This window comes from Mesocricetus auratus, unplaced genomic scaffold, assembly GCF_017639785.1.
Source record: "Mesocricetus auratus isolate SY011 unplaced genomic scaffold, BCM_Maur_2.0 Super-Scaffold_100010, whole genome shotgun sequence".
Classification (NCBI taxonomy): Eukaryota; Metazoa; Chordata; class Mammalia; order Rodentia; family Cricetidae; genus Mesocricetus; species Mesocricetus auratus.
In genome coordinates this window covers 48,688,625-48,713,304 of record NW_024429194.1, presented here as the reverse complement: position 1 = coordinate 48,713,304, position 24,680 = coordinate 48,688,625, and the positions used below count along the sequence as shown (strand labels likewise).

Genomic DNA, 24,680 nt, shown 5'->3' with positions numbered 1-24,680 from the left:
AGGAAATATAAGTAGTCATCAAAACCCTCCCAACAAAAAAAGCTCAGGGCCAGATGGCCTCAGTGCAGAAATTTTACCAGAAATTCAAAGAACAGCTTATACCAATTCTCCTCAAAGTATTCCACGAAATAGAAGCAGAAGGGTCTTTGCCAAACTCTTTTTATGAGGCTTCAATAACCTTGATACCCAAGCCACACAAAGAAACAACTAAGAAAGAGAACTTCAGGCCAATATCCCTCATGGACATTGACACAAAAATACTCAATAAAATACTGGCAAATTGGATCCATCAGAAAAATCATCCACCATGATCAAGTAGGCTTCATTCCAAGGATGCAGGAATGGTTCAACATTTGAAAATCCATCAGTGTAATCCATCATATAAACAAGCTGAGAAACAAAAATCACAAGATCATCTCTCTAGATGCTGACAAAACCTTTGACAAAATCCAACGTCCCTCCATGATAAAGGTATTAGAGAGATCCAGGATAACAGGAACTTACCTTAACATAATAGAAGCTATATACAGCAAACCAACAGCCAGTATCAAATTAAATGGACAGAAACTCAAGGCATTTCTTCTAAAACCAGGAACAAGACAAGGCTGTCCCCTCTCCCCACACCTCTTCAATATTGTACGCAAAGTTCTAGTTAGAGCAATAAGACAACAAAAGGAGATCATAGGGATACAAATTGGAAAGGAAGAGGTCAAACTTTCACTATTTGCAGATGATATGATAGTTTACATAAGTGATCCAAAAAACTCTACCAGGGAACTCTTACAGCTGATAAACACCTTAAGCAAAGTGGCAGGATACAAGATCAACTCAAGAAAATCAGTAGCCCTACTATATACAGATGATAAAAGGGCTGAGAAAGAAATCAGAGAAACATCACCCTTTACAATAGCCACAAACAACATAAAATACCTTGGGGTAACACTAACCAAACAAGTGAAAGACCTATATCGCAAGAACTTTGAGTCATTAAAGAAAGAAATTAAAGAAGATACCAGAAAATGGAAAGATATTCTATGCTCTTGGATAGGTAGGATCAACATAGTAAAAATGGCAATCTTACCGAAAGCAATATACAGAATTAATGCAATCCCCGTTAAAATACCAACACAATTCTTCACAGACCTTTAAAGAACAATTCTCAACTCTATATGGAAAAACAAAAGACCCAGGATAGCCAAAACAACCCTGTTCAACAAGGCAACATCTGGAGGCATCACCATCCCTGACTACAAGCTCTATTACAGAGCTATAGTCCTGAAAACAGCTTGATATTGGCACAAATCTAGATAGACAAATGGAATCTAATTGAACACCCTGACAATAACCCATACACATATGAACACCTGATCTTTGACAAAGAAGCTAAAACTATGCAATGGAAAAAAGAAAGCATCTTCAACAAATGGTGCTGGCATGTAGAAGAATGAGGATAGATCCATGTCTATCGACATGCCCAAAATTTAAGTCCAAATGGATCAAAGACCTCAACATAAATCCAGCCACACTGAACCTGTTAGAAGTGGGAGGTATCCTTGAACAAATTGGTACAGGAAACTGCTTCCTGAACATAACTCCAGTAGCACAGACACTGAGATCGACAATTCATAAATGGGACTTCCTGAAACTGAGAAGCTTCTGTAAGGCAAAGGACACAGTCAACAAGACAAAAAGGCAACCCACAGATTGGGAAAAAGATATTCACTCACCCCACATCTGACAGAGGGCTGATCTCCAAAATTTACAAAGAACTCAAGAAGCAAGTGTCCAAAACACCAAAGGATCCAATCAAAAAGTGGGGGTAGAGAACTAAATAGAGAATTCTTAATAGAGGATTCTAAAATGGCTGAGAGACACTTGAGAAAGTGCTCACCATCCCTAGCCATCCAGAATATGCAAATCAAAACAACTCTGAGATACCATCTTACTCCTGTCAGAACGTCAAAAACTCCAATGACAGTTTATGCTGGAGAGGATGTGGAAATAGGGGAACACTCCTTCACTGCTGGTGAGAGTGCTGATTTGTACAGCCACTTTGGAAATCAGCATGGAGATTCCTCAGAAAAATGGCAATCAATCTACCACAAGACCCAACAATTCCACTCTTAGGCATATACTCAAAAGCCGCACATTCATACAACAAGGACATCTGTTCCACTATGTTCATAGCAGCATTATTTGTAATAGCCAGAACCTGGAAGCAACCTAGATGCCCCTCACCTGAAGAGTGGATAGAAAAATTGTAGTACATTTATACAATGGAGTACTATTCCGCTGGGGAAAAAAAACAATGGAATCTTGAAATTTGCAGGGAAATGGATGGCACTAGAAGAAACCATCCTGAGTGAGGTAACCCAGTCACAAAAAGAGAAACATGGCATGTACTCACTCATATATGGATTTTAGATATGAATCAGGGGAGTGCCAGCATACAATCCCACTGGCAGAGAGTCTGGGAAACAGAACCTTCATCCAGAGATTGACAGAAGCAGAGGCAGACATCCACAGCTAAACACTGAACTGAACTCCTGGAATCCAGTGACAGAAAGGGAGAAATGATGAGCAAAGGAGTTAAGACTGGGTTGATTTAACCCACAGAAACAGTTGACCTGAACAAGGAGGACCTCTTGGTCCCTAGATTGATGGCTGTGTGGAAAGCAAGGGGCTGGCTCAGACCCCCTGAATGTGGGTGTCAGTTAGAAGGCCTAGGTAATCTGTGAGGCCTAGGGTAGTATTTATCCTTGGTGTACAAATAGACTTTGATTGCCCATCCCACAATGAGGAATGCTCTCTCAGCATGGACTCTTGGGGGAAGGCCTAGGCCCTGCCCTGGATGAAATGAAAGACTCTGAAGATCCACCATGGAAGGCCTCACCCTCCCTGGGGAGTGGTGACTGGGTGGGAGACTGGGGTGCTTGGTGGGGGAGCGGTGCTTGGTGGGGGTCAGGGGAAGAGGGGAGGGAGAGGGAGCTGGTATTGACATGTGAAACAAGATTGTTTCTAACTTAAATAAAAAAGAAAAAGAAAAAGAGTACCTGGCTACAAAGGACCCCAAGATTATCATTCTCCTACTTTACTTTAGCTGTGAACTTGATAAAGCCCAGAGTAACTTGAGAGGATTTCAGTTTGGGGACTGTCTCATCAGATTGGCTGATGGGCATGCCTATGGGGCATTTCCTTGACTGCCAATTGGTGTAGAAGCCAATTGATATAGAACAGCCCAGTCTACTGTGGGTGGTAACATCCCTAGGCAGGTGGGTCTGGGCTATATAAGAAAGAGCAAGCCAGTAAGCAGTGCTCCTCGGTGGTTTCTGCTTCAAATTCCTGCCTTGATTTCCTGCATGAGAAGTTGATGATGGACTTCAACCTGAAAGATGAAATAAATCCTTTTCCTTCATATTGTTTTTGGTCATGGTTTATCACAGTAACCAAAAGCAAACTAGAACAGTATTATTTTTGCGTATATTTCCAGGAAAGTTGAACAAGGAGGAGCAGGTTATTTGGGGAGGAGGGCACCTAAGCATGTAGGCCCAGCAGAATCAGCTACACCACCTGGACCACACTCCCAACCAGTGAGCATCCTGTACCTCTTTCTCTCGATTGAAGTTCTCAAAGACAGCACTGAAGGATTCATTCATTTTCTTCTTTTCTTCTTCTGACTCTAACTCAAACTTTTTTGTTATCCTATGTTCTGTGGAGGAGAGAGCAAAGCAGGTTTGAGTATAAACATGGGGAAAGCTGGGCCAGAGAGAAAGCCAGAATAGCTGAAATCAGTAGCAGTTCCAGACTTGACTCAACCTAAGGACCTTTCAGCCAGGGCTGCATGCTCTGACCCTCAGCTGGGGAGATGCTCAGCTGGGGAGATGCTCAGCTGGGGAGATGCTCAGCTGGGGAGATGCTTGGGGCAGGGTGAGCACCCTCCTGTGTGCAGGGATAGTGGCCACATGGGATTCATCGGCAGTGTTCTTTAGTGTGCAGTTTAGTTTCTTGCTGCTGCTCGTTGCTCTGTCTCCCCTGCTGGAGCAATGAGTGTGCTTATTCTGGGGTATTTTCTTCTTTAAAGTTCTTGGTTAGCCAGATTGTTCATAATGAAAGTCCACACCCAACCCTGGGGCAGAGGTAGGTTCATCGTACCCAGGGCTGGAAGTTCTGGCAGCAGAGCCCCGGTACCAAACTGGAGGAAGGGAAGAGCAAACACGAATTCCCTCAGTATCCAGCTGCAGGGACGATGGGTGTCTCTTGGCTGGCCAGGTAACTCCAATGGGCTACTTGATGTAAAGCTAAATGGGTTTGCACCTTGACTTAGTTGTTTTTTTTTTTTGTTTTTTTGTTTTTTTTTTGTAGTGTGGGGCTTTTCTGGTGATGCAGAATCCCAGGAAAAGCCCTAAACAGATGTAGCTCCATATCTCGTTCCAATCTCAATTCCAGCATCATGTTGTTGCTAAGCCTGGACAGTCCTTATTAGGGGAGCTGACTTTCCCAGAAACCTTTGCATTTAAGAGATTAATTGGATTTTAACCAATAAAGGTACAATGAATGGAGTTGACATAGACTGTGGAATAGGTGTGTAGAAGGCTCACACCTGTCTCAATTATTCCTCTTGACCCAGGAACAATTTCTACACTTTCCTCTTTCCTTTCCTAGGAAGCTCAGTGAGACCTGCATCTGTGCGGCATTTTGATCTAAGTTCTAGCCAAGTGTTAGAAATATTGAAAATACTTACCAATCATGGCTTCTATTGTGGGGCATGTGAGGGTCACGGAGGCTGTCAGTATAATAGACTTGTGTTGTCTGGAGCTTCCTCCCCGTTCTCCCCCTCAACTGAACAATTTAAATTCTAATTCTAGGATTCGTCCTTGAATTTTAGATTCTACATTCTTTATAGGTCTCAGTTCCTATTTGTTCCAGCCCATGATGGTTGAACATGCAAGTTTTGGATCCCTTAATTCATGTGTCTGAAACTGAAAAAAAAAGCCAACTAAACAACAACAACAACAAAACAAGCCTTGCCATCAGTGTCCTTCTTTGTTTCTTAGCAACACAAGGCACTGTGCATTCAGAAAGTTCATCATCTGGCTGTTTGCCCTGGGTAAATCCAAGGCCCCTTCCCTCAAGTCAAGGTCAAGACTGACAGCAGGTTTTGTTTTTGTGTTTGATACTCTCGTCGTGGCTGGAAAAGGCCGTAGCGTCTGTGTTACTCACTTTGTTGTAGCAGGATCTTTTCTCGCTCCAGCTTCTCATCCTTCTCCCATTCTGCCTTCCGCTTTGACCACTTATCTTCCATTTCGTCATAAATGCTATCCTGTGGGGACACAGAGGCACTTTGAAAAGAGCTATAACATGGGGGGGGCTGCAGATGCTATGACTGCACCCTTGGGTACTCAGCATAGCAATGGGGCCTTGTTCTCCTTCAACTGGGCGTCCCCAAGGAACCAAGGGGACCCTATGTGGGTGATACTTAAAAACAATTCCAGCTAAGCTCAGGGGAGAGCTGGGATAAGCCAAGGGTCAAGGGGCTATCTACGAACAGCATTTGCCAAGCTGGATCTCGACTTCCTTTGAAGACAGGTAAGGCTCTCTGTATCAGAGATCACATCTGATTCTGCATCTCTCTGTAAGAGAGCTCCAACTCTGGGACTTTATCAAGTCTGGGAATTGTCCTATTTTGTTTTCCATTGCTGTGATAACAGTCTGATCAAAAGCAACTTGGGCAGGAGAGGGTTTATTTGGCTCTCACGTTACACGCTATCACTGAGTGAAGTCAGGGCAGGATCTCAAGGCAGGGACTGATGCAAAGACCGTGGAGGATGCTGCTTACTGGCTGGCTCACATGGCTTGCCCAGCATGCTTCTCCACACACCCCAGGTCCACCTGTCCAGAGGTGGCCCCACCCACAGTGGGCTGGGCTCTTCCACAAGAGTTATTAACCAAGAAAATGCCCCACAGGCTTGTCCACAGGCGATGGAGGCAGTTTCTCAAATGAGGCTCCCTCCTCACAGATGAGTCCAGCTTGTGTCAAGTGGACAAAAAGCCATCTGGTTCAGGCTTTTTGAACAGGCTATGTTCTGAAATAACTCTAGCACTGAGTTCAAGGAATGTAGAATGTGACAGACTTTTTGGATGGCAATGTGGCCAAATCCGTGAAAGGCCTTAAGTCTGTTCATTCCTTTGACTAGCATGACTAGCATGACTAGCACTCCACTGCTAGGATCAACTGTGTTCAAAGTGCTATTTGCCGTTACGGCAAGTGATCGAAACAGCACATGATCAACAGGAAGGGGACAGTGAGATCCCGAAGGCACGTTCATTAGGATGTCGGTCATGAAAAAGGAGGGAAAGGCACTAATGTTCCCTGTGAAAAGAAGATATAAAAATGTACATAGATTCGCTATACCATAGCCTCAGTGAAAGTTAAAGCAAAGTGCAGTATTTGCAGGGGTCACCTCTGGTGAGTGACAGTTCTTTCTTTTTGGTGTTGCTGTTGTTGGTTATTTCCATAGGGAGACATTTACTTGTTGTATGCAGATAAGTGTTTTGCCTGCACCTATGTCTATGCACTGTGAGTGCCCGGTACCTGAGGAAGACACAAGAGGGAGGGCATTGGATCCCCTGGAACTGCAGTTACAGATGGTTTTGAGATACCGTGTAGGAACTGGGAACTGAACCCGGGTCCTCTGGAAGAGCAGTCAGTGCTCTTAACTGCTAAGCTATCTCTCTGGCCCTTCTCCCCTCCCCACTTCCTCTTTGAAAAACAGTCAACCGCTATTACTTTGATGACCACAGCTTTTTCAGTAGGCCTCTTCAGATTTGCACGGCTGGTCTGTCAAGCATGGAGGCCTCTGGCTCATGCTTCCTGCTGGGTACAGTAGTGACACTGTGGCGGAAAGATGTTAGAATCTCTACACAGGTACATGCATCCCCGAGTTGTCAGACAGAAATGAGCCTTGCTTCTCATCCTCCCAGAATCCACCAGACAGCTCTGAATCTCACCTGATACATGTGAAACATATTCTTCAGATACTTGTATTCTTTGCTCATCTCCTCTGGATGGAAAGAACACAAGGGCATCACTATTTCTGACACACACACTTTCCAAATCTCATGTGAACTACTCGGCACCACATCCTCCCCAGGTGAGGAAATCGTCCTGTGACTCCCCAGTCACTCTGGAAACTTCGTAAAATCCCTGCCTAAGCCAACTGATGCAGAGCATCTGGAGGGGAGCCCGGTGCTCCTTGACACATATGCTTCTCAGAGATATCGAAACTGACATGCTCTGCTCAGCCATTCTAGTAAGAGCCCTCGGGAATAAATCCTTGTCTGTGGGAAGGAGGAACAACACCTCCCAGCATGCACCTGCTTCTCCTTTTAGTAACATTTCTCCCTTTACGATGGTTCTGAAAACCACATATTCTCTTTAGGAAATTGGAAAACAAGCAAAGTATAAATAAGACACTAACTTAAAATAAAGGACTATAGACTCTAGAGGGTAGAGTTCCTCCTTCTTTATGTGGGCATTACTCAATAAACCCAGTATCTGAAGGATGCACACACTGCTCTTCCCAAGGACGGTGTAAGCAGTGAGATCCGCTCAGCACAGCCCTATGTGCTACAGAGTCTTGCAATCACAACATGTCAACTAGGATGTAATAAAACACTGACATTTTACATGTGAGAAAACCTAGAGAAATCATAATGATACTGTAATTTTAGAACTTTAAAATGCACTTAAAATATTTCACATTCTCACATCACAGATAAAAGCGGATTTTTCAGAAAAAAGCAAGGACATAGCCCCCCTTTCCAGTGTCACTGTTAGTCAGTCTCGTCCCCCTGAGCCTCATAAAGGGACTCTTAGCTGTGCGGCTGTGCCACTCCGTGGCCATGGGACCGGACTGTCCGCCTTTCCTAGGCTTTACCTAGTTTCTCCTGGGCAGCAGCCTTCTCCACCTTCAGCATGTCTTTATAGCTGCTCTCTAACTTCTCAAGCTCCTCTTTGTGAGCCTTTTTGAGATCCCTGTGGGACAATCGGAGAAAAGTTCAGAGTCAGCAAGCTGGCTCAGCAGCTAAAGGTGCTTTCCACGGAAGCCATGGTGGGAGGAAAGTACTGATTTCAGAAAAATGGTCTTCTATGATCCACAGGAACACTGTGACCAAACACACACACACACACACACACACACACACACACACACACACACACACACACACACAAATCCTCCCTGAGGTGGGGCCCTCACTTTCTGGAGCATTCTCCTGGCTTCTGTCCACAGTGATACACTTCCTACAGTCACTGCTTTGAATAGAGCTTGGGCCAGGGCTTAGGCCTCCCCTCAGCAGTTAGCCGTCGCTGCTTACACTCACTTATAGAAGCCCTCAGGGTAAGTGTAGAACACCCCAGGTCCAGACCCATGCCAGGATTCATATGCTGATAGTGTTTGAATATCAAAGGGAGAGCCTCCACGCCATAAATCAGATGGAAGCGACAGACATATATCACTAAGGAAACAGGCTATCTGCCAAGGCCACATGCTATATTATTCCAACATTAAACAAGGAAAAACTGTGGAGACAATAAAACAATCAGTGGTTTCTAGGTATTACCTGGGGAGGGGTCAGCAGGCGGAGCATATCAAGATAGCAAAACCACTATGGACAATACTCTCACAGCTGATACCCGTCCACACACATTACCTCTCACCCCGAACACAAAGAATGTTCTGCACCAGGAGCGATCCCCCAAGCAGGTGACAATCAAGTGTCAGTGCAGGTTCGTCAGTTGTGACAAATGTAACATCTTTCAGGGACACTGAGAATGAGGCATGGGGTGGAGTGTGGGCACTCTGTACCTTTCCAGTAATTTTTCTCTAAACTTTAGACTGTTAAAAACAATGAAAAATAATCAATGCACATGTAAAATGCATAGGGGTGCTATCTCTACAAGGATTTCTGTTTTGCTATAAATGATGATTTATATTCCAGATACTTGTGGCGTAAAACATGCTGCTCTAATTTGTGAATACAATGTGTAATAATTAAATAATTAAATCACTCTAGTTGACACAGCCATCAACTCAACCAACTTTTATTTTTTTGGTGAGGATATTTGAAATTCACTTTTTTCTTTTTAAAAAAAGTTTGGTGATTCTTAATTTTGTTTGTGTGTGCTTGTGTCTGTGTGTGGGTTTGCATGTGTGAGAGTAGGGCCTGTAGAAGCCAGGTGTTGGATCCCCTCGAACTGGAGTGACAGCTGTGAGCCACCACACCAATGCTGGGAACCAAACTCAGGTCCTCTGCAAAATCAATGTGTGCTCTTAACCACGGAGCCATCTCTCCAGCCTTAAATTTTACTCTTGTGCAGTTAAACAATGAAGAGCAGAATGTTATTGCTATTCTAAGGCCCACAAAACTCTTTGAGAAACACTTCTCCTGTCTGGAATTTTTATACACCTTAGGAAACTTTTATTACATTTATTTATTTAGTGTATATGGTGCGTGTGTATGAGCGTGTGTGTGAGCGTGTGTGCACTGTACGTGCATACATGGAGGGTAGGAGATAACTTCAGGGCTCTGTCTTCTCCCTCTACCATGTGGGTCTTCGAGATTCAATCCAGGTCATTAGGCCTTGGAAACACTGTCCCAAATTTTGTACCCTTTGATCATCACCTCTCATGGGCTAGCCTAAGTGACTACTTATTTGTGTTGTTTTCTGTGAGGGTTAGACTTCAAATATAAGTGAAAACACATTAATCTGCCTTTGTCCTTCCCTTCCATTCGTGTCATCACAATTGAGAGGATTTCCTTCTCTTTGGACGCAGAATAGACAGCCTTTTAAAATCTCATCTGTTGACAGAACATAGGCTGGTTCTGTAATGAGGCAATTGTGCCGTGTGCAATGAGCATGGGAGTTCAGACTTTCTTGTCAAGAACCGAAAAATGTTCTAAAAAAAACAATCAGAAGTAATTATAAATAAGTGACTGCGGATGGGGCAGTGAGAGGTGCTGTCTCTCCACCGGGAAGCCTCCATGGCTTCAAGATTCTCCCCACACAGACAGCACACTTCCTTTTCACTCCGGTGGACTTTCTCTGTTCCTCCTCCCCCATTTCTCTCTTTGTTGCCCAGGCTCTGAGCTAAGAGGGGGAGGGGGCAGTAGAGGGAAGGAGGGGGAGGAAGGGAAGAGGAAGGGAGAGGAGGGAGAAAAGGAAGAATGTGCTCACAACAAACCATGTATGACAAGGCTTCGTGGGAAACAAAAAAAAATGGCTTTTCTTCGACGGAACAAAAGAAATACTACAATGGAAACGAAAAGGATGAATTATGCAAAAGCAGCAACACAAAACATAAACTGTTTCATCCTCAGAGAGCAGGGTGACCTCTCACACACCATAGCCAGCTGCCTTGGCACCATGGGAGCCCCCGGGGAACTGGAATCCTGCAGCGGCTTTGCACAGGGGCCTTTGCCAGGAAGCCTACCTGATCTCATTTTCAAACTTCTGTTTCATCTCAGTGCAGCGGAGATCCATCTCGTTGGAGAGCTGGAAATGGGGCCAGTGTTAGCAACATCGCCTGCAGGACTCCCGTGGGCTCTGATCTACGTCTCTAAAACCCCTCCCTACAGAGGCGATGCCAGCCTCATCTCTCCCGGGCACCATCTCTTTCACTTGCTTTGTCACTGGGTCTGCTTCCTTTGGATTCTTTCACACTTGGGGATCACTTATTTAGCAACGGACTTGGCTGGAAGAGTCAAAAAGAACCAGCCGTCAGAGTGCAGACGCATTACAGGGTTACCTGTGGCCACAAATTCCCTCCTCACTGTCCTCTTTGCTCGCCCCCTCCCCGCGCTGGGGAGCCAGGCTCCTTTGAAGAGAACTGTCTCCTCCACACTGTGGGACAGTCAGGCTCTTCTGCGCCCCAGTGCGCTGAGGCAATGGGGTGCAAACTCCTCAGTCTCTGTCTGCTGTTGTCTGTCTGTCCTTCCAAAAACATCTTATCCCTAACTACCATCTCATTGTCATCCTGAATGCCACACTGAGACCTTTCAAAGGTCACACTACTAATGGGATGTCACAGTAGGAATATTTTCAAGCCCCCTCCCCCAGTAAGGACAGTCTCTAAAGCTGCCTTCCACAGGGCTTGTGCCGGGAGTCAAACGTGAATTTGCCGAAGCCCTACCACCTTACGCAGATGATGTAAGTTTCTCAAACCTCAGATTCCCTTTTGAAGAAGGAATCAAATTGGCAGGGTAACAAGGTAACAAATCAGAGGTGGCAAAGGTCTCAGCCTGGTCATGAGGCAGCTCACTGTAAGATGTGGATGGCCTGGGAAAAATCAGCTTGAGAAGCTGCTATGGGGAGGCGGGGCCTCGGGAGGCAGGGCTCCGGGGAGGCGGAGCCTCGGGGAGCCTCAGGGAGGTGGAGCCTCAGGGGGAGGCATGTTCTGAGCATGGCTGTGGTCTGTCATTCCTGCTCTGGTCACCAAGTACACCGTCTGAGCCAATGACCAAAATGTTAAAAATGTCACCTGTTTAAAAATAAAAACCACATCTGGACTATGAAAGGACTCCAGCTGCTTCTGAAGAATGGGCAACGAGAGCTTAATAGTAATAGAGACTGGTGGGGATGGGGGTGGCTTCCTGGAAGCTTTTGCAAGACACCAGAGACATCCTCTGTGCCGGGGTCATTAGCAATAGTCTGGTGACCTTTGATGCTTGTATGTCATGGCAAAGGCCAGAGGGGAAGTAATCAGTGACCCCTGTGTGAAGAAGACAGTGCTACCGCATACCCAGAGACACCTGGAGAACCTCTGGAACAGAATGTCTTTGAGCTACAGTTTACAGTTATGGATGAGGATGCAGGCAGAGAAATATCGCTCGGTGCACAATCCTCTTTGCAGAGTCCTGCATCTGGATAGCATGGCTCATTACTGCAAAGTGCCTGGCGTGTTTGCCTGGCTCACAGATGCTCTGAAAGTATTAGTTCTGAGGGTGTGGTTACTGCAAGGATCACTCACCAGTTTCTGGGCAGACTGGTGGTCTCTGTTCATTTGTTCTATTATAGCTGTCAGCTCGGAGATCTGCTCCTCAAGGTCAGAAATGATATCAGTCCTGTGGGACAAACACTTCTGTCACTACCAGAGATGGTTATTCTTGCCAGCCAGGCCCCAGGCTGCCTAACTCGGGTCTGCTTTGTGCCTGCTCTGCCACAATGGCGTGGGAATGCAGCGGTGGAGGCTAGACCTGAATAAGGCATTTCACAGCAGGGTGGTTGGACCTTGTGTCCGGCCCTTCAGGGGAAGTGCTCAGGGCAGTGTGGTGTCCTGTCGAGCAGAAGAGAAATGAGAGTGTGGCGGACACTCACCGGACTTTGGTTGTCCCTAGTTGAGCACAAGAGGGAGAATGCAGAGGATTAGGAAATGGGGAAGCCCGGGAAGACTCATTCTGAGAGTCAGCTGGAGACAAGGAATGCCCATGGATGGGACCAAGAAGAGGCATAAATGAGGAAATGTGTGAGTTACCTGTCACGTCTGCACCTAAGGACAGGAGGACAGTGAATCTGTGTCCAGCCTGGGTCACACAGCCACATAGTATTTCCATTTTTTTTCCAAGACAGGGTTTCTCTGAGTGGTCCACCCCCGCCCCCCCCGTGTGTGTGTGGGAGGCATGGGACCCTGCAGTGGAGCAGGGAGGGAGTTCTCAAGAAGTTTCATTTTCTTGGTGTCATGCATTCCTCTCTTGGCACAGGGGCGATGTCAGGTGCGTAAACAAGAGAAAGGTTGTGGAAGAGGAGGGAGCTGGGGGAAGAACTGGAAAGGAGCAAATCTTTGTCTGTGAAGCACGCCCTTCTCTGTGAGCAACACACACAGCTTTCGCTGGGAACCAAATGAACACGATGGGCTTCATTCTGCTGCACATGAGGACAGCTTCCTATGAGACCAGGAGGTTGCTATGGATACCACTTAGACTGTGGGCATCTGACCCATTGTCTCCCTGCAGAGGGAGGCTGGTTGAGCAGGGAAGAGGAAATAGAGGCTGAATCTCCTCCCCGTGCCCCCGCCCCTGACTGAATGGGAAGCTGGGGATATGACACTGGCTTGTCTGAGCCAGCTGAGGTCAGTAACTCAGTGGCCTCCATGGCATCCCCAACCCTTCCCAGAGGGAATAGCTGCCAACAATTCAGATGTTGCCTTTCTATGTAGCAACAGATGGGTGTCTGTGTGTGTTTATGGTATGTTTGAGTGTGTTCCTGCACATACACATGGGTGCACATGGAGGCCAGGGTTTCATGTTAAGTGTCTTCCTCTGTTGCTTTCCACATTCTTTTATGAGACAGGCTTTCTTACTGAACCTATAGCTCATGTTTCAACTAGTTCAGCTGGCCAGTGAGCCCTGGGGATTCTCCTCCTGTCTTTCAGGGTTAGGATCATGGGCGTGTGTCACCATGCCTGGCTTCTTCCATGGACGCTAGAGACCAGAACTAACTTGATCACTTAAACATCTCCCCAGATCCTTTGGAACAATAGCTCCTTTTCTTGTTTGCTTTTTGTTTTTGATATAGGGTCTCTCTCTACACAGCCCTGGCTGTCCCAGAACGTGTTATGTAGATCAGGCTGGTCTCCCACTAACAGGGATCTACCTGGCCACACCCCCACAACCCCCTCTCTACACAGCACTGGTATTCAGGGTGTGTGCCACTGTGTCTTCAGAACAGTAGTTCTGACAGCAGGGTGAAGCTGGAAGGAGGAGACACTGGGAGAGCCGTCTGGTAACACGGTGAGGAGTGGGAGGCCTGGATTCAGGTAGGACGGTGGAGAAACAGAAGGTGTGAATGAGAGGTCTAGGAGGTAGACCTGAAAGGTACGGGTAGGAGCGTGAGAGTGACATCAGATGGTAGCAAAAGACGCGAGGTTTCAGAGAAAGAGCAATGGCGGGGGCTCAACAGGATGGATCAGGCTGGAACTTTCCAAACTGCATCTCCCAGAGTCACGGGCATTTTTGGATTACTTATCGTGGAAAAAGAAATGCATACTCCTGTCTTCCAGAAACTGGCTTTGGTCTATCCCTACACTCAGAATCCAGACTATCTTGGAATATTTCACCTGTCCCTTCCTGGAAGGAGTACTTTCCTCTTTAGTGTAAGTCATGCTAGCTGAGCTGTTTCTGGGCAGGGACCTGTTACCTGGACATGGATAGCAGGCATTTACTGAAACCAGGATGGTGGACTAGCTGGGCAGAGCCAGCTCTGAGAAACTGGTGTTGATCCAAAGACTTTACCTGGAAAACTTGATTTTGTTCAAAACATCCAATTCCGTGTGCTTTTTCCTATTGAACATCTCGTCTCCCAAGGTGACCGAAATCTGTTCTCGATTTCGAATGAGTTTATAGCCAGGTGACACGTCAATCACTTCCTGGGTCTCAAGGCAGAAGGCAAAGAGAAATTGTGAGCCTGGAGGGGCTGAGAGTCCCCCACCTAGTGTGGGCTTCCTCACATCTTCTACATAGGGACACTGTGCAGAGATTCTGGGGCCTGAGATCCTTCTGTGACACTACCCTCAAATCTCTCAGATCCAATCCACTCACTCACTGGCCCACCCTCTAGGGACCATCTAAACTCCCAGTGCCAACTGATCAATCGACCCCACTCTGTTCTTCCTCCTGATCCTCCGTGGGGACAGTAGCTGAGCATTGTGGGAACTGCTCCCCTTTTGGAATTGGGCAAGCCCTGGGGCTATTTCACATCTCTGTGACTCAGTTTCCTCTTCAGAAAAATGGTGATAATAACGTCTTCAAAGGGCTTTTGTAACGAGCAAAAACAAGAATATAACGTGCAAGGAGATGATCAGCATGGGTTCAGACAAATGCAGTGAGTTAATTCTCCTGCCTTCATTAGCTTCCAAGACAGAAAGCTGGCAGAGTCATTGGCTAACGTGGATACAATCATAGCTTCTAGACAGGTGCAGACCACTCTGCAGCACCGCAAGTGACCCAGGCCATTGTGGCCATCTCCTAACTGGCATCTCTGCCTCACCTTCCCTTAAGCCTGACCCATCATGGCCCAAGGGCCCAGCATGTTGCGCTTGGAATCTTAGGATGGAGCTTAAGGAGCTGAGAGTCCTCCACCTACTGTGGGCTCTGCTTTCACTCTTGAGTCCCCAGTGTTGGTGGCCTTTCCACCTAACAGGGTGATTTGCTTCTCTTCCCTTACTTTGTTCCTGACCATTAACGCTCTTTAGAGGACCTCGTGGTCCTTGCTTAGGAAGGGGAGGAATGGGTGAAATGATAAAATAAAATGTGGTCAGAATGTCCTACGAGAAAGTGCTTTTTCTAAAACATAGATACAACCTGGTCTCACACCTATGTCAGAGCCATGGAGACTCATGTTCCAAGGCCCTGTCTCGGGATCTGTGGCATCCCTGTGCGACAGAGGGCTTCCTGTACTGGAGCATGAGTTGTAACCTGAATGGCCACCATCTATCCCTCCCCACCCCCACCTACACAAAGCAGGGGAGAATAGCTGGGGTTAGTTAGTGTGGCCACTTACTGACTACTTAAAGTGTGCATCATTAATGCTACGAGGATTGCTCCCAGACTTTGTTAAGAGTGTGTAAAAAAAACCCCATGCTTGCACACAGCAGGTGCTAGGTAAATGCTCTTCCGACGCTTTCCCCACTTCTACTCACAGAGAGGAGTTTGCTGCTCTCCTCTGGTTTTCCTGTCTGGGCTTTGTCTCTGCAAGAGAAAGGTGCTCAGAAAGCGGTGGAGCAGGAGCAGCTGAGAGGCGGAGCTCAGGGGATGATCCCTGACTGGCCTTTGTTCTCCTAGGTCAGTCACTTGACCTTCTAGAACCCTGGGTAGCTGGGGAACATGTTGGCATACAGCCTCAATGAGGGGGAAGTCCGAAACGGATGTGGGTGGGGCTATACCGTGGAGCACCCAGGGAGAAATGAATCCTTGCCTTTGCCAGCTTCTAGAGGCTTCTGTGTCCCTAGTGGTCATCTTTCACAGTGGTCATGTCTCTCTGACTGACATTCTTTTTCATAATTGCATTCGCCCCACGTGGAGAATACAAGTGAGGGAGTGTCTACATCTCAGGTAAGCTACCTGATATCATCCGCCCTCTGCCCCACTGCTCCGTCTTCCCACTCTCCAGGGATGGGGACTCAACCTCTCTGTGGGGCTATGCTTTCTGCCATTCATTGCTTTCTTCACGTTTTTTGGGCTGAAATCACCATGGATTTGGTTTGGGGAAAAAACGATGGATTCTGGCAAATTTTTGACGTCCCTGGTAGCAAATTAGCTCAAGTCAGCATGGATGTGGAGGTCGTGTGTGTGTGTGTGTGTGTGTGTGTGTGTGTGTGTGTGTGTGTGTGTGACCCCTGGGTAGCTGGTGAATCTGCTGGTACAGGGCCTCAGTGATGGAGGAATCCAAAATGGATGCGGGCAGAGATATTCTCTGGAGCTCTCAGGGTGAGTCCATTCCTTGTGTGGTGGTAGATTATTTTATCCATTGCCTCATGGAACTTTTTAAAGGTACTTACTTTGGGGAAACAACAGGTTTTATTGGTTGGGACAGGAGGTAGTTGCGTTCTCTTGAAACTGGTGTAGGAAGAGCTTGCCTGAAAGTAATAAATAAATAAACACTGGAAATTAAAAAGTATGTCTCAACCCTCCCCAATAAGGGCATATTCACGGTGACTCCAAATTGAAAAGTATGATGTAACAACTAGGATCGTGAAGATTTGAGACCTTGAAGACCTCGGGTCCAAGGCTCTCCTACCTGTACTTCTCCACTGTCTCCAAGAACTCCTGGTTGGCAGAGGCAGGGGGGTGGGGTGGGAGAAAGGGAGGGAGGGAGAACTGGGCTTGTTATGTAAAAATGAAAAACAAATTAAAAAAAAAGAACTCCTATGGTTGTCAGGGCAAGCCCCAAAGCCATTGTTCCTGAGGAGGTACAGCTGCCACCAAAGCTCTGTTTGGGTATCACACATACACATACACACACACACACACACACACACATACACACACACACACACACACACACATACACACACACACACACAAACTGCAAAGTTGCAGAGTCAAGCCCTCTTTATTGAAACGTTGAGTAAGACAGGCCTGCAACACCAGGGCAGCCTCCAGGCTGGTTGGCAAGGCAGGAAAGCAGGGCTTCCTGTTGGGGGGGGGAATTTGTGACAAGCTCTCAGCTGGGGACTCTTATAAGGCAAAGAGTACTACAAAAGAAACAGTCACTTCCTGTACCTAGCCCAACCCAGTTTATTCTTACTTAGGCTTCCCTGTGGAGGTCTTTGGAAGTGGATGAGGGGTCTTGATTAGCTTCCGTGGCCCCAAGTTCCAGGGGTCCAAGCAGGTGCAGTAGATGAGAGGATTGGGGTACATGGTCGGGTCAGATGCAGTCTTGGTTGCTAGGTCAGGGGCTCTTGCTGAGATGAGAAACAACCACAGAGAGTTAAACTACTCACAATCAAGGCAAACAGAGATTGGGAGAGATCAAGGGGCAGCCTGAGGGACACGGGTGGAGGTTGAGCCGATGCAGGCTCACACTGTGGAGTGATACCTCACAGGCTGCCACTTGACCAGAAAGCAATTAAACATCTCCCACAATTGAGTTATCACTGTAGTTCGAGGATAGAGTCCCTGCTTACAGGTGACATACAGAGACGTCGCAGAGCTACCACATGGCAGAGTGCTTGCTTCCGACAGCCTGTTCCCCTCAGGTTCGCATTAGCAGATCCTTCACAGAACGTCCTGGGAAATTAACTCTACTTCTCCAATTAGAGCACAGATATCTTCCTGTTTGTCAATTCGGGTCACCTGCCTGAATTGCAGAAGGGAACTGAAAACAAGCCCCTACCACGATTTCTGCACAGAAGACAGCTGGCAGGTGACCCCGACTCCAAGAGGTATGCTTCCTGATGACACTGACAGGTAGGGAGGTGACAGATCTGATGAGCATCCAGTAGGATGAATGGTGTCCTTGTCATTTCAGCACGAGATTGGTCTCTGTTCCCATCCCCAAACTGTGCCCTATGCCACCTTACTTAGACAAAAAGACTCTGTATTAAAGAAAGAAAATCTGGTCCGAATGTCAGGGTTACTTGTCTTGTCTCCCTCACGACATCTGTTATGAGAGTTGGGGGATGCTTTGGAATCATGTGGGCCTGACTTTACACATTAGACTTGGAGAAATTTCTGAGCCTATTGCCTTGTCTTTAACAATACTGCCCATGCTAGTTCACACTGGGTTGTATAGCTGTGCACACGTAATGAGACCAAGGAGTGCTCTCAGACCTGCACACGGAGACACATGCCCTGAACCACAGTGGTATTTTAAAAAAAAGGAATATAGGTTTATTTGTGTGTGTGTGTGTGTGTGTGTGTGTGTGTGTGTATTGCGATGAAATCAGTTCATTATAGAGACAACCACAACAGAAAACACTAAGGAAATAAAAAATATCAAAACTATAACATCCAAAGATGATCACTGAAAATATTTGAATAAATGACTTCCAGAATTTTCTGCATTCTAAAGAAACAGAATTACAAAGCTTCCTATAAACAGAAGCAAACTATATTTATATCCTGGATATATTTTTAAGACAATATCATGAGTTTCCATTATGTAGAAATGTAATATGCCATCATTTAAAAAATGTCAGTTTTTTTTTGCAGTCAAGAAATTTAAAAGTATGCCAAATGGAAAAAAAGAGCATAATAAACTCACCTATCCCATAGTTTCAACAATTGTCATTGTGACTAACTTTATTTTTCTATACCCCACCCCATTTTATTCCTCCAACAAATTATTTTAAAGCAAATTTAGGACAATCTGTCAAGTAAGTCTGAGATCAATTTCCATATCACTGAAATTTTATTAAATGATTTATTTTTATTTTGTGTATGTGTTGTCTGTGTGGTTGTATACCACAAGCATTCAAGAACCCACAGAAACCAAAAGAGAGCATTGGATATTCTAGTGCTGGAGTTACTGGCTGTTGGGAGTCACTATATGTGGTTGATTGGCACCAAATTAGAGTTCTCTGGGAAAACAGCATGTGGTGATATTTCGTATGATCAAATAAATAAAGCTTGCCTGAAGATCAGAGTGCAAAGTCAGCCACACTAGCTAGCCACAGAGGCTAGACAGTGGTGGCACACGCCTTTAATCCCAGCAGCCACATTAACTAGCTATAGAGGCCAGGCAGGAGAGACACACACCTTTAATCCCAGTAGCTACACTAGCTAGCCACAGAGGCCAGTCAGTGGTGGCACATACCTTTAATCTCAGCACTCAGGAGATAGAGGCAGACAGATATCTTTGGGTTTAAGGCCACCCTGAGTTACATGAAATTGATCCAGACTAAAAGAGAAACAGAGCTCACACAAAGGAGATCTTAGTACTTTGGATCCCGAACCTTTAATCCCAGCACTAGAGAGGGATGTAAGGCAGGAGGAGACAGGAGTCTGAGGAGCAATGAGTCGGGGACAGTCTGAGGTTCTGCAATCGCCTCTTCTGTCTGAGCATTGGTAGAGGTGAGAACTCTCTAGTGACTGACCGCTTTGCTTCTCTGATCTTCAGCTTTAACCTCAATATCTGTCTCTAGGTTTTTATTATTAATAACAACAACTAGAATTCGTGCTACAGTAAGCGCCCTTGGTCACAATTTCTCTTGTACAACTGTACAACTGTAATTTTTTACAAATGCTCTTATTTATATTTTGACCAGCTTTGTTTTGATAAATGTTTGTTTCCGTTTCCTCACTCTAGAAATGCCTTGATGTTTATTAATTTGCTCTTTTAAAAAAGTTTCCTTTGCATACCCTGGGACCACATTCAAAGCATTTAAAACCAGCACTACAAAGCCAATGAACCATCAGAACAGATGTGGGCTGTCCGCAAATCATGAGGTAGGGCTGAGGGCGTCAGGGGAGGAGCCTGGGCAAGCAAGGTGCTGTGGAGCACTTACAGAGCCTTATAGCAAAGGCACTTACTGGTGTGTGTGTGTGTGTTTATGATGTGTGACGTGTGTGTGGCATGTATGTGTGTCTGGTATATATGTGTGTGTGGTATGTAGTGTGGTGTGTGTATGTGTGTGTGGTGTGTGTATGTGTGTGTGTGGTGTGTGTATGTGTGTGTGTGGTATGTATGTGGTGTGTGTGTGTGTGTGTGTGTGTTTGTATGTTTCCCCTTCTTTTCCTTTCCTGTATTTTCTCCCCAGTGTTTCCCTCAGGCCTGCAGGGCTGACTGTGAGCCACAGAGCTCCAGGTTATAAACAAGCCACAGGAAAATCTTCCCATGATCTTACCTCAATTCTTTCAAAGATTCGTTCCCCTGTGGTTCCTTCCCAAGTTGAGAGTCTTAAAGAAACCATAATGTTTTAGGGAAGCAAGGCCCCCATCCGCACAAAATTAGGATTCATTTCACTTCAAATCAAGATGTTTCAGACCTCATGGCTTCAGCACAGACCCCCAAGCAGTTGAGATGCCAAAGTAGACATCCACAGACCTACCCTAAGATCTTCACACCCAGCCAATGGCTTTCAGAAGGGGGAGAAGACATGCCCAGAGCTCCCCTTAGAAGACAGCTCACCCTTGAGGAGAAAGTCACCCTCTACCCAGTCTTTTGAGCCTGACTTGTAAGGTTTGCTTTAGGGAGAGGCCCAGAGGGTTTGTTTCTTTATCACTATGGAAACAGAATGGTGGGGCCTCATTGGCTCAAAGCATGCTGTTCTTAACAGAAAGTTGGAGAAGCAGCCAGATAAATCTTCCTAGACACAAATCTGTGTCCGTTCTCAACAGCAGGGATTCATACAAGGTTTTTACTTCATCAGACATGAAGAACCCGAAAATACATTTCCAGATCAATAGAATTTATATAGCACCCTGGACCTAAGTGACGAATGGCCACAGTCCTCAGGCTTTGGTAACTGATTTTAACGTCCTCTGTTTTCTCAAGCTTCTAGGACTCTGAGGAGGATGTGCCTGTCCTTTGACACTTAGCCATTGAGACCTGTGGAAGTCCACAGGAATGGTCCATTTTTCAGCTACCCATAGTTTCAGATGTTTTTCTAAACAAAGCAGACCTTGCCAAACAAAACAGACGAAACCAAACTAAAAGAGTGCTTGCTAATTCATTTTTACTTTCCCACGACTCACTAAACAACACATTTTACAATGAAGGTTTGCAATGCCGTATTGCTTATTTTATTCTGCTTCTCTTTTCTAAACTAAGGCTGATTCTTCCATCAGATTGACTCCTGGTCTAGTGATGGCCCGCATCCCATAGTTTACAAAAGCCAGTGTTCACAAACTTTGTGTGCTGTCTGGATGCCAGGCTCAGTAGCTAGGCATGGGACAACACCTCAGTTCTGAGCTCAGTAGAGCTAAAAATTTGGAAACCAGTTCAATAAAAGCACAATCTTTCATGATTTTGTTTTTCAAGTCAGGGTTTCTCTGTGTAGCCCTGGCTCTCCTGGAACTAACTCTGTAGATCAGGCTAGCCTCTAACTCACAGAGATTCGCTTGTCTCTGCTGTGATTAAAGGCATGTGCCACCACTGCTGATGGGCGACAGTTAAGAGACTCAATCCTCCTTCCACTCTCCTGTGTTAACAAGAACTTTAACCAGAGAAGGACTCTGACTCTATCTATAAGAACGACCATGGTGACTGCAAGGCAGAGAAACGGGTGGAGGGGCCATGATTGGAGACAAAGGAACTGTGTAGGAATGTCTCAGAGGCCTAATCAGTCTAGATGTGGTCCTGGAGGGCCAGCAGTTGGGATGACTACAGGACAAGGTAGGCTGGGATGTAGGAGGGAAGGAAGGACAGGTTCTGTGACTCCTGGGTCTCCAGCTCCAACGACTGAGTTGCTGTTGGTGCCTGTGGAGGCTTGAAAGAAAATGGCCACAAAGTGAATGGCACTATCAGGAGGTGAGGCTTTGTTGGAGGTAGCGTGTCATTATGGGGGTGAGTTTTGAGGTCTCCTATGCTCAGGCTACAGCCAGTGACACAGCTTACTTTCTGTTACCCGTGTGACCAAGAGCTCTCAGCACTTCTCCAGCACCATGTCTGCCTGCCTGCCACCAGGTCCCCCATGATGATAATGGACTGAACCTCTGAAACTGTAAGCCACTCAAATGAAATGGTTTCCTTTATAAAAGATGCTGTGGCCATGGTGTCTCTTCATAGCAATTGAAACTGTAACTATGACAGTGGCATTTACGGGCAGGAGTATGTTGTGAATGAGCAAGTTTGGGAAGAGACCATGCATTCTGTTTTGGGCATGTTGAGGTGCCAGGGGGACACCTAAGTGGTGATGTCTATTGGAGAATTCATTAAAAGTTCTGTTAAGTTCAGAGAAACGTCTAGAAACAGATTTAGTGGCTGATCATTTAGGAAGAGTGCGTATCATTTAAGAAGATGACCCAGAACCTAGCTCCAGGCAATGCCAGTTCAACAGCAACCATTTCTCAATGTCGTCAAAGCAAATGAGTCCTGCTGTTAGTTACCAGTGGCTTAAGGCAGGTAGGTCTGTCAGCTTCATGTAACAGGGAGTGGAGGCAGAGTGAGCAGTCATTGGGAGGACTCAGTCACATGCCTGGGATCTGGGTTCTGCTATGTCAGCCTCATGTGTCAACTAAGGGAAGCCTCATGGCTTCTACAACTCCAAGGGCTGTGAAAGACAAGATGGGGACAGATGTTCAGAATTTAAAAGGAGGAAAAGAATTAACAAAGAGGAAATTTTATATATTCAACCAGATTGAGTATTTACTTAGAACCTGTTCATCATGTAATTTTATATATTTTTTGTGATTAGTAAAAAGGAGAGTGTAAGTTCTGAGTGAGCAGTGGCTGAAAATAAAGACAGAAGGGAAACAGGTGCTGAGGGGGAAATCCCAGTCACTTGCCCAAAGCACTGGCTTGCTAGCATTACTTCCTTTGTTTTCTTGTGGTAGTCAGGTAGAGCCAGGTTCCTGTCACTGGTACAAATGTTTGGAAGTTAGTACTGCCCAACTGCCTCCTGCTGCTGCTCTCCCCAAACCACAGCTACCATTTTGTCTGCTCCTAAACAGCAGAGGGACATGAAGTGAGGTCATGCTAGCCGGAAGAACACAGACCCCTTGCTGGACCAAAGGCCAGGATAACTGCCAGAATTCCAGCCCCCAACTCTGATGGAGATTCCCTTCTAGACCAGAGGTCACAGGAGCCACCAGAAATACAGACCACAAAGACTAGAAGACCAAAGAGGAAACAAAAACCCAGGAGCAAAACACACATCTAACAAAAAGAAACTCAGAAATGGGCACCCAGACTTAAGTTCATTCCAAACCCAGATGCCTAGATGCCAGCTTAAGAACACAATCAACAATAGCCAGGACAACATGTCACCACCAGAGCCCAGCTATTCTACTACAGCAAGCTCTGAATGTTCCCACACAGCTGAAGCACAAGGAAATGGCCTTAAAACCAGCTTTATGAAGATGATACAGATCCTTAAAGAGGAAGTGAATAAATCCCTTAGAGAAACCCAGGAAAACACAAACAATGGGAGGAAGTGAATAAATCCCTTAAGACATCCAGAAAAAAATCAAACAGGTGAAGGTAATGAATAAGATCTGAAAAAGGAAATAGAAAAAAAGATAAAGGAAACACAAACAGAGAATCCTGCAGTTGGAAAATCTAGGTAAGTGAATAGGAGCTACAGACATGAGTATCACCAACAGAGTACAAGAGATGAAAGACAGAATCTCAGATATTAGATACAATAGAAGAAATTGACACATTGGTCAAAGAAAATGTGAATCTAAAAAAATTCCTGACACAAAACATCCAGGAAATTTGGGACACTATAACAAGACTCAATATAGGAATAATAGTAACAAAGGAAAATTCTCAGCTCAAGTGTCCAGAAAATATTTTCAACAAAATAATAGAAGAAAATTTTCCTAACTTATAGAAGGAGCTGCCTATAAAGGTACAAAACGCTTACAGATTACCAAAATAGATTGAACCAGAAAAGCAAGTCCCCAAAACACATACAAATTAAAACACTAAATATGCAGAAAAGGAAAGAACATTAAAAGCTGCAAGGGAAAGAGGCCAAGTAACATATAAATGCAGACCTCTGAGAATTACATTCCATCTCTCAGTGCAGACTCTAAAAGCCAGAAGGGCCTGCACAGATGTCTTGCAGACTCTAAGAGACCAGGGATGACACCCCAGATTACTATACCCAGCAAAACTTTCAATCACCATAGATGGAGAAAGCAAGATACACCATCTCCCCTGTTTCCACGAGACACATAATCTCCCTATGGGAATGCACTATGCCCCCTTATAAAAAGCCTTTTCTTCCTGCTTTCTTTCCCCTTCCATCCTCACTCAGAGACAGCCTCTGAATACCTACCCTCCCCCAATAAACCTCCCGAGTGAGATTGCTGCATGGCATCACTTTGTGGCATTCCTTGGCTCTAATTCACCAAGGTATCCACTGCCACTTAAATCATAACATTGAAAACACATGAAATAAATAATCTCAAACAAGCAAAACTAAAAGAAGAGAAATACACACACACACACACACACACACACACACCACTACCACCACAACCACCACTACCAACAACAACAACATAACAGGAAT

The 24,680-nt window shown here is 45.7% G+C and overlaps 1 protein-coding gene across 6 annotated transcripts in view; it reads right to left on the bottom strand.

Annotated features, from left to right (window-relative positions):
- Positions 1–20,713, bottom strand: part of Flacc1 (flagellum associated containing coiled-coil domains 1) — a 31,725-nt gene extending 11,012 nt beyond the window's left edge. The window contains exons 1-12 of one of the 6 annotated variants that reach the window (XM_040753550.1): positions 20,627–20,713; positions 20,343–20,394; positions 17,303–17,459; positions 16,554–16,631; positions 15,696–15,744; positions 14,290–14,429; positions 12,030–12,123; positions 10,494–10,555; positions 7,938–8,035; positions 7,009–7,061; positions 5,221–5,320; positions 3,606–3,709 (exon numbers count right to left, since the gene is read on the bottom strand). In XM_040753550.1, the coding sequence (XP_040609484.1) occupies positions 3,606–3,709; positions 5,221–5,320; positions 7,009–7,061; positions 7,938–8,035; positions 10,494–10,555; positions 12,030–12,123; positions 14,290–14,429; positions 15,696–15,744; positions 16,554–16,631; positions 17,303–17,415 (891 nt within the window). In that variant the 5' untranslated portion in view covers positions 17,416–17,459; positions 20,343–20,394; positions 20,627–20,713. Of the gene's footprint in view, positions 1–3,605; positions 3,710–5,220; positions 5,321–7,008; positions 7,062–7,937; positions 8,036–10,493; positions 10,556–12,029; positions 12,124–14,289; positions 14,430–15,695; positions 15,745–16,553; positions 16,632–17,302; positions 17,460–20,342 lie in introns of all 6 variants that reach the window. The other 5 variants (XM_040753549.1, XM_040753548.1, XM_040753553.1 and 2 more) reach the window with 5 other exon arrangements.
- Between the last annotated feature and the right edge of the window lie 3,967 nt (positions 20,714–24,680).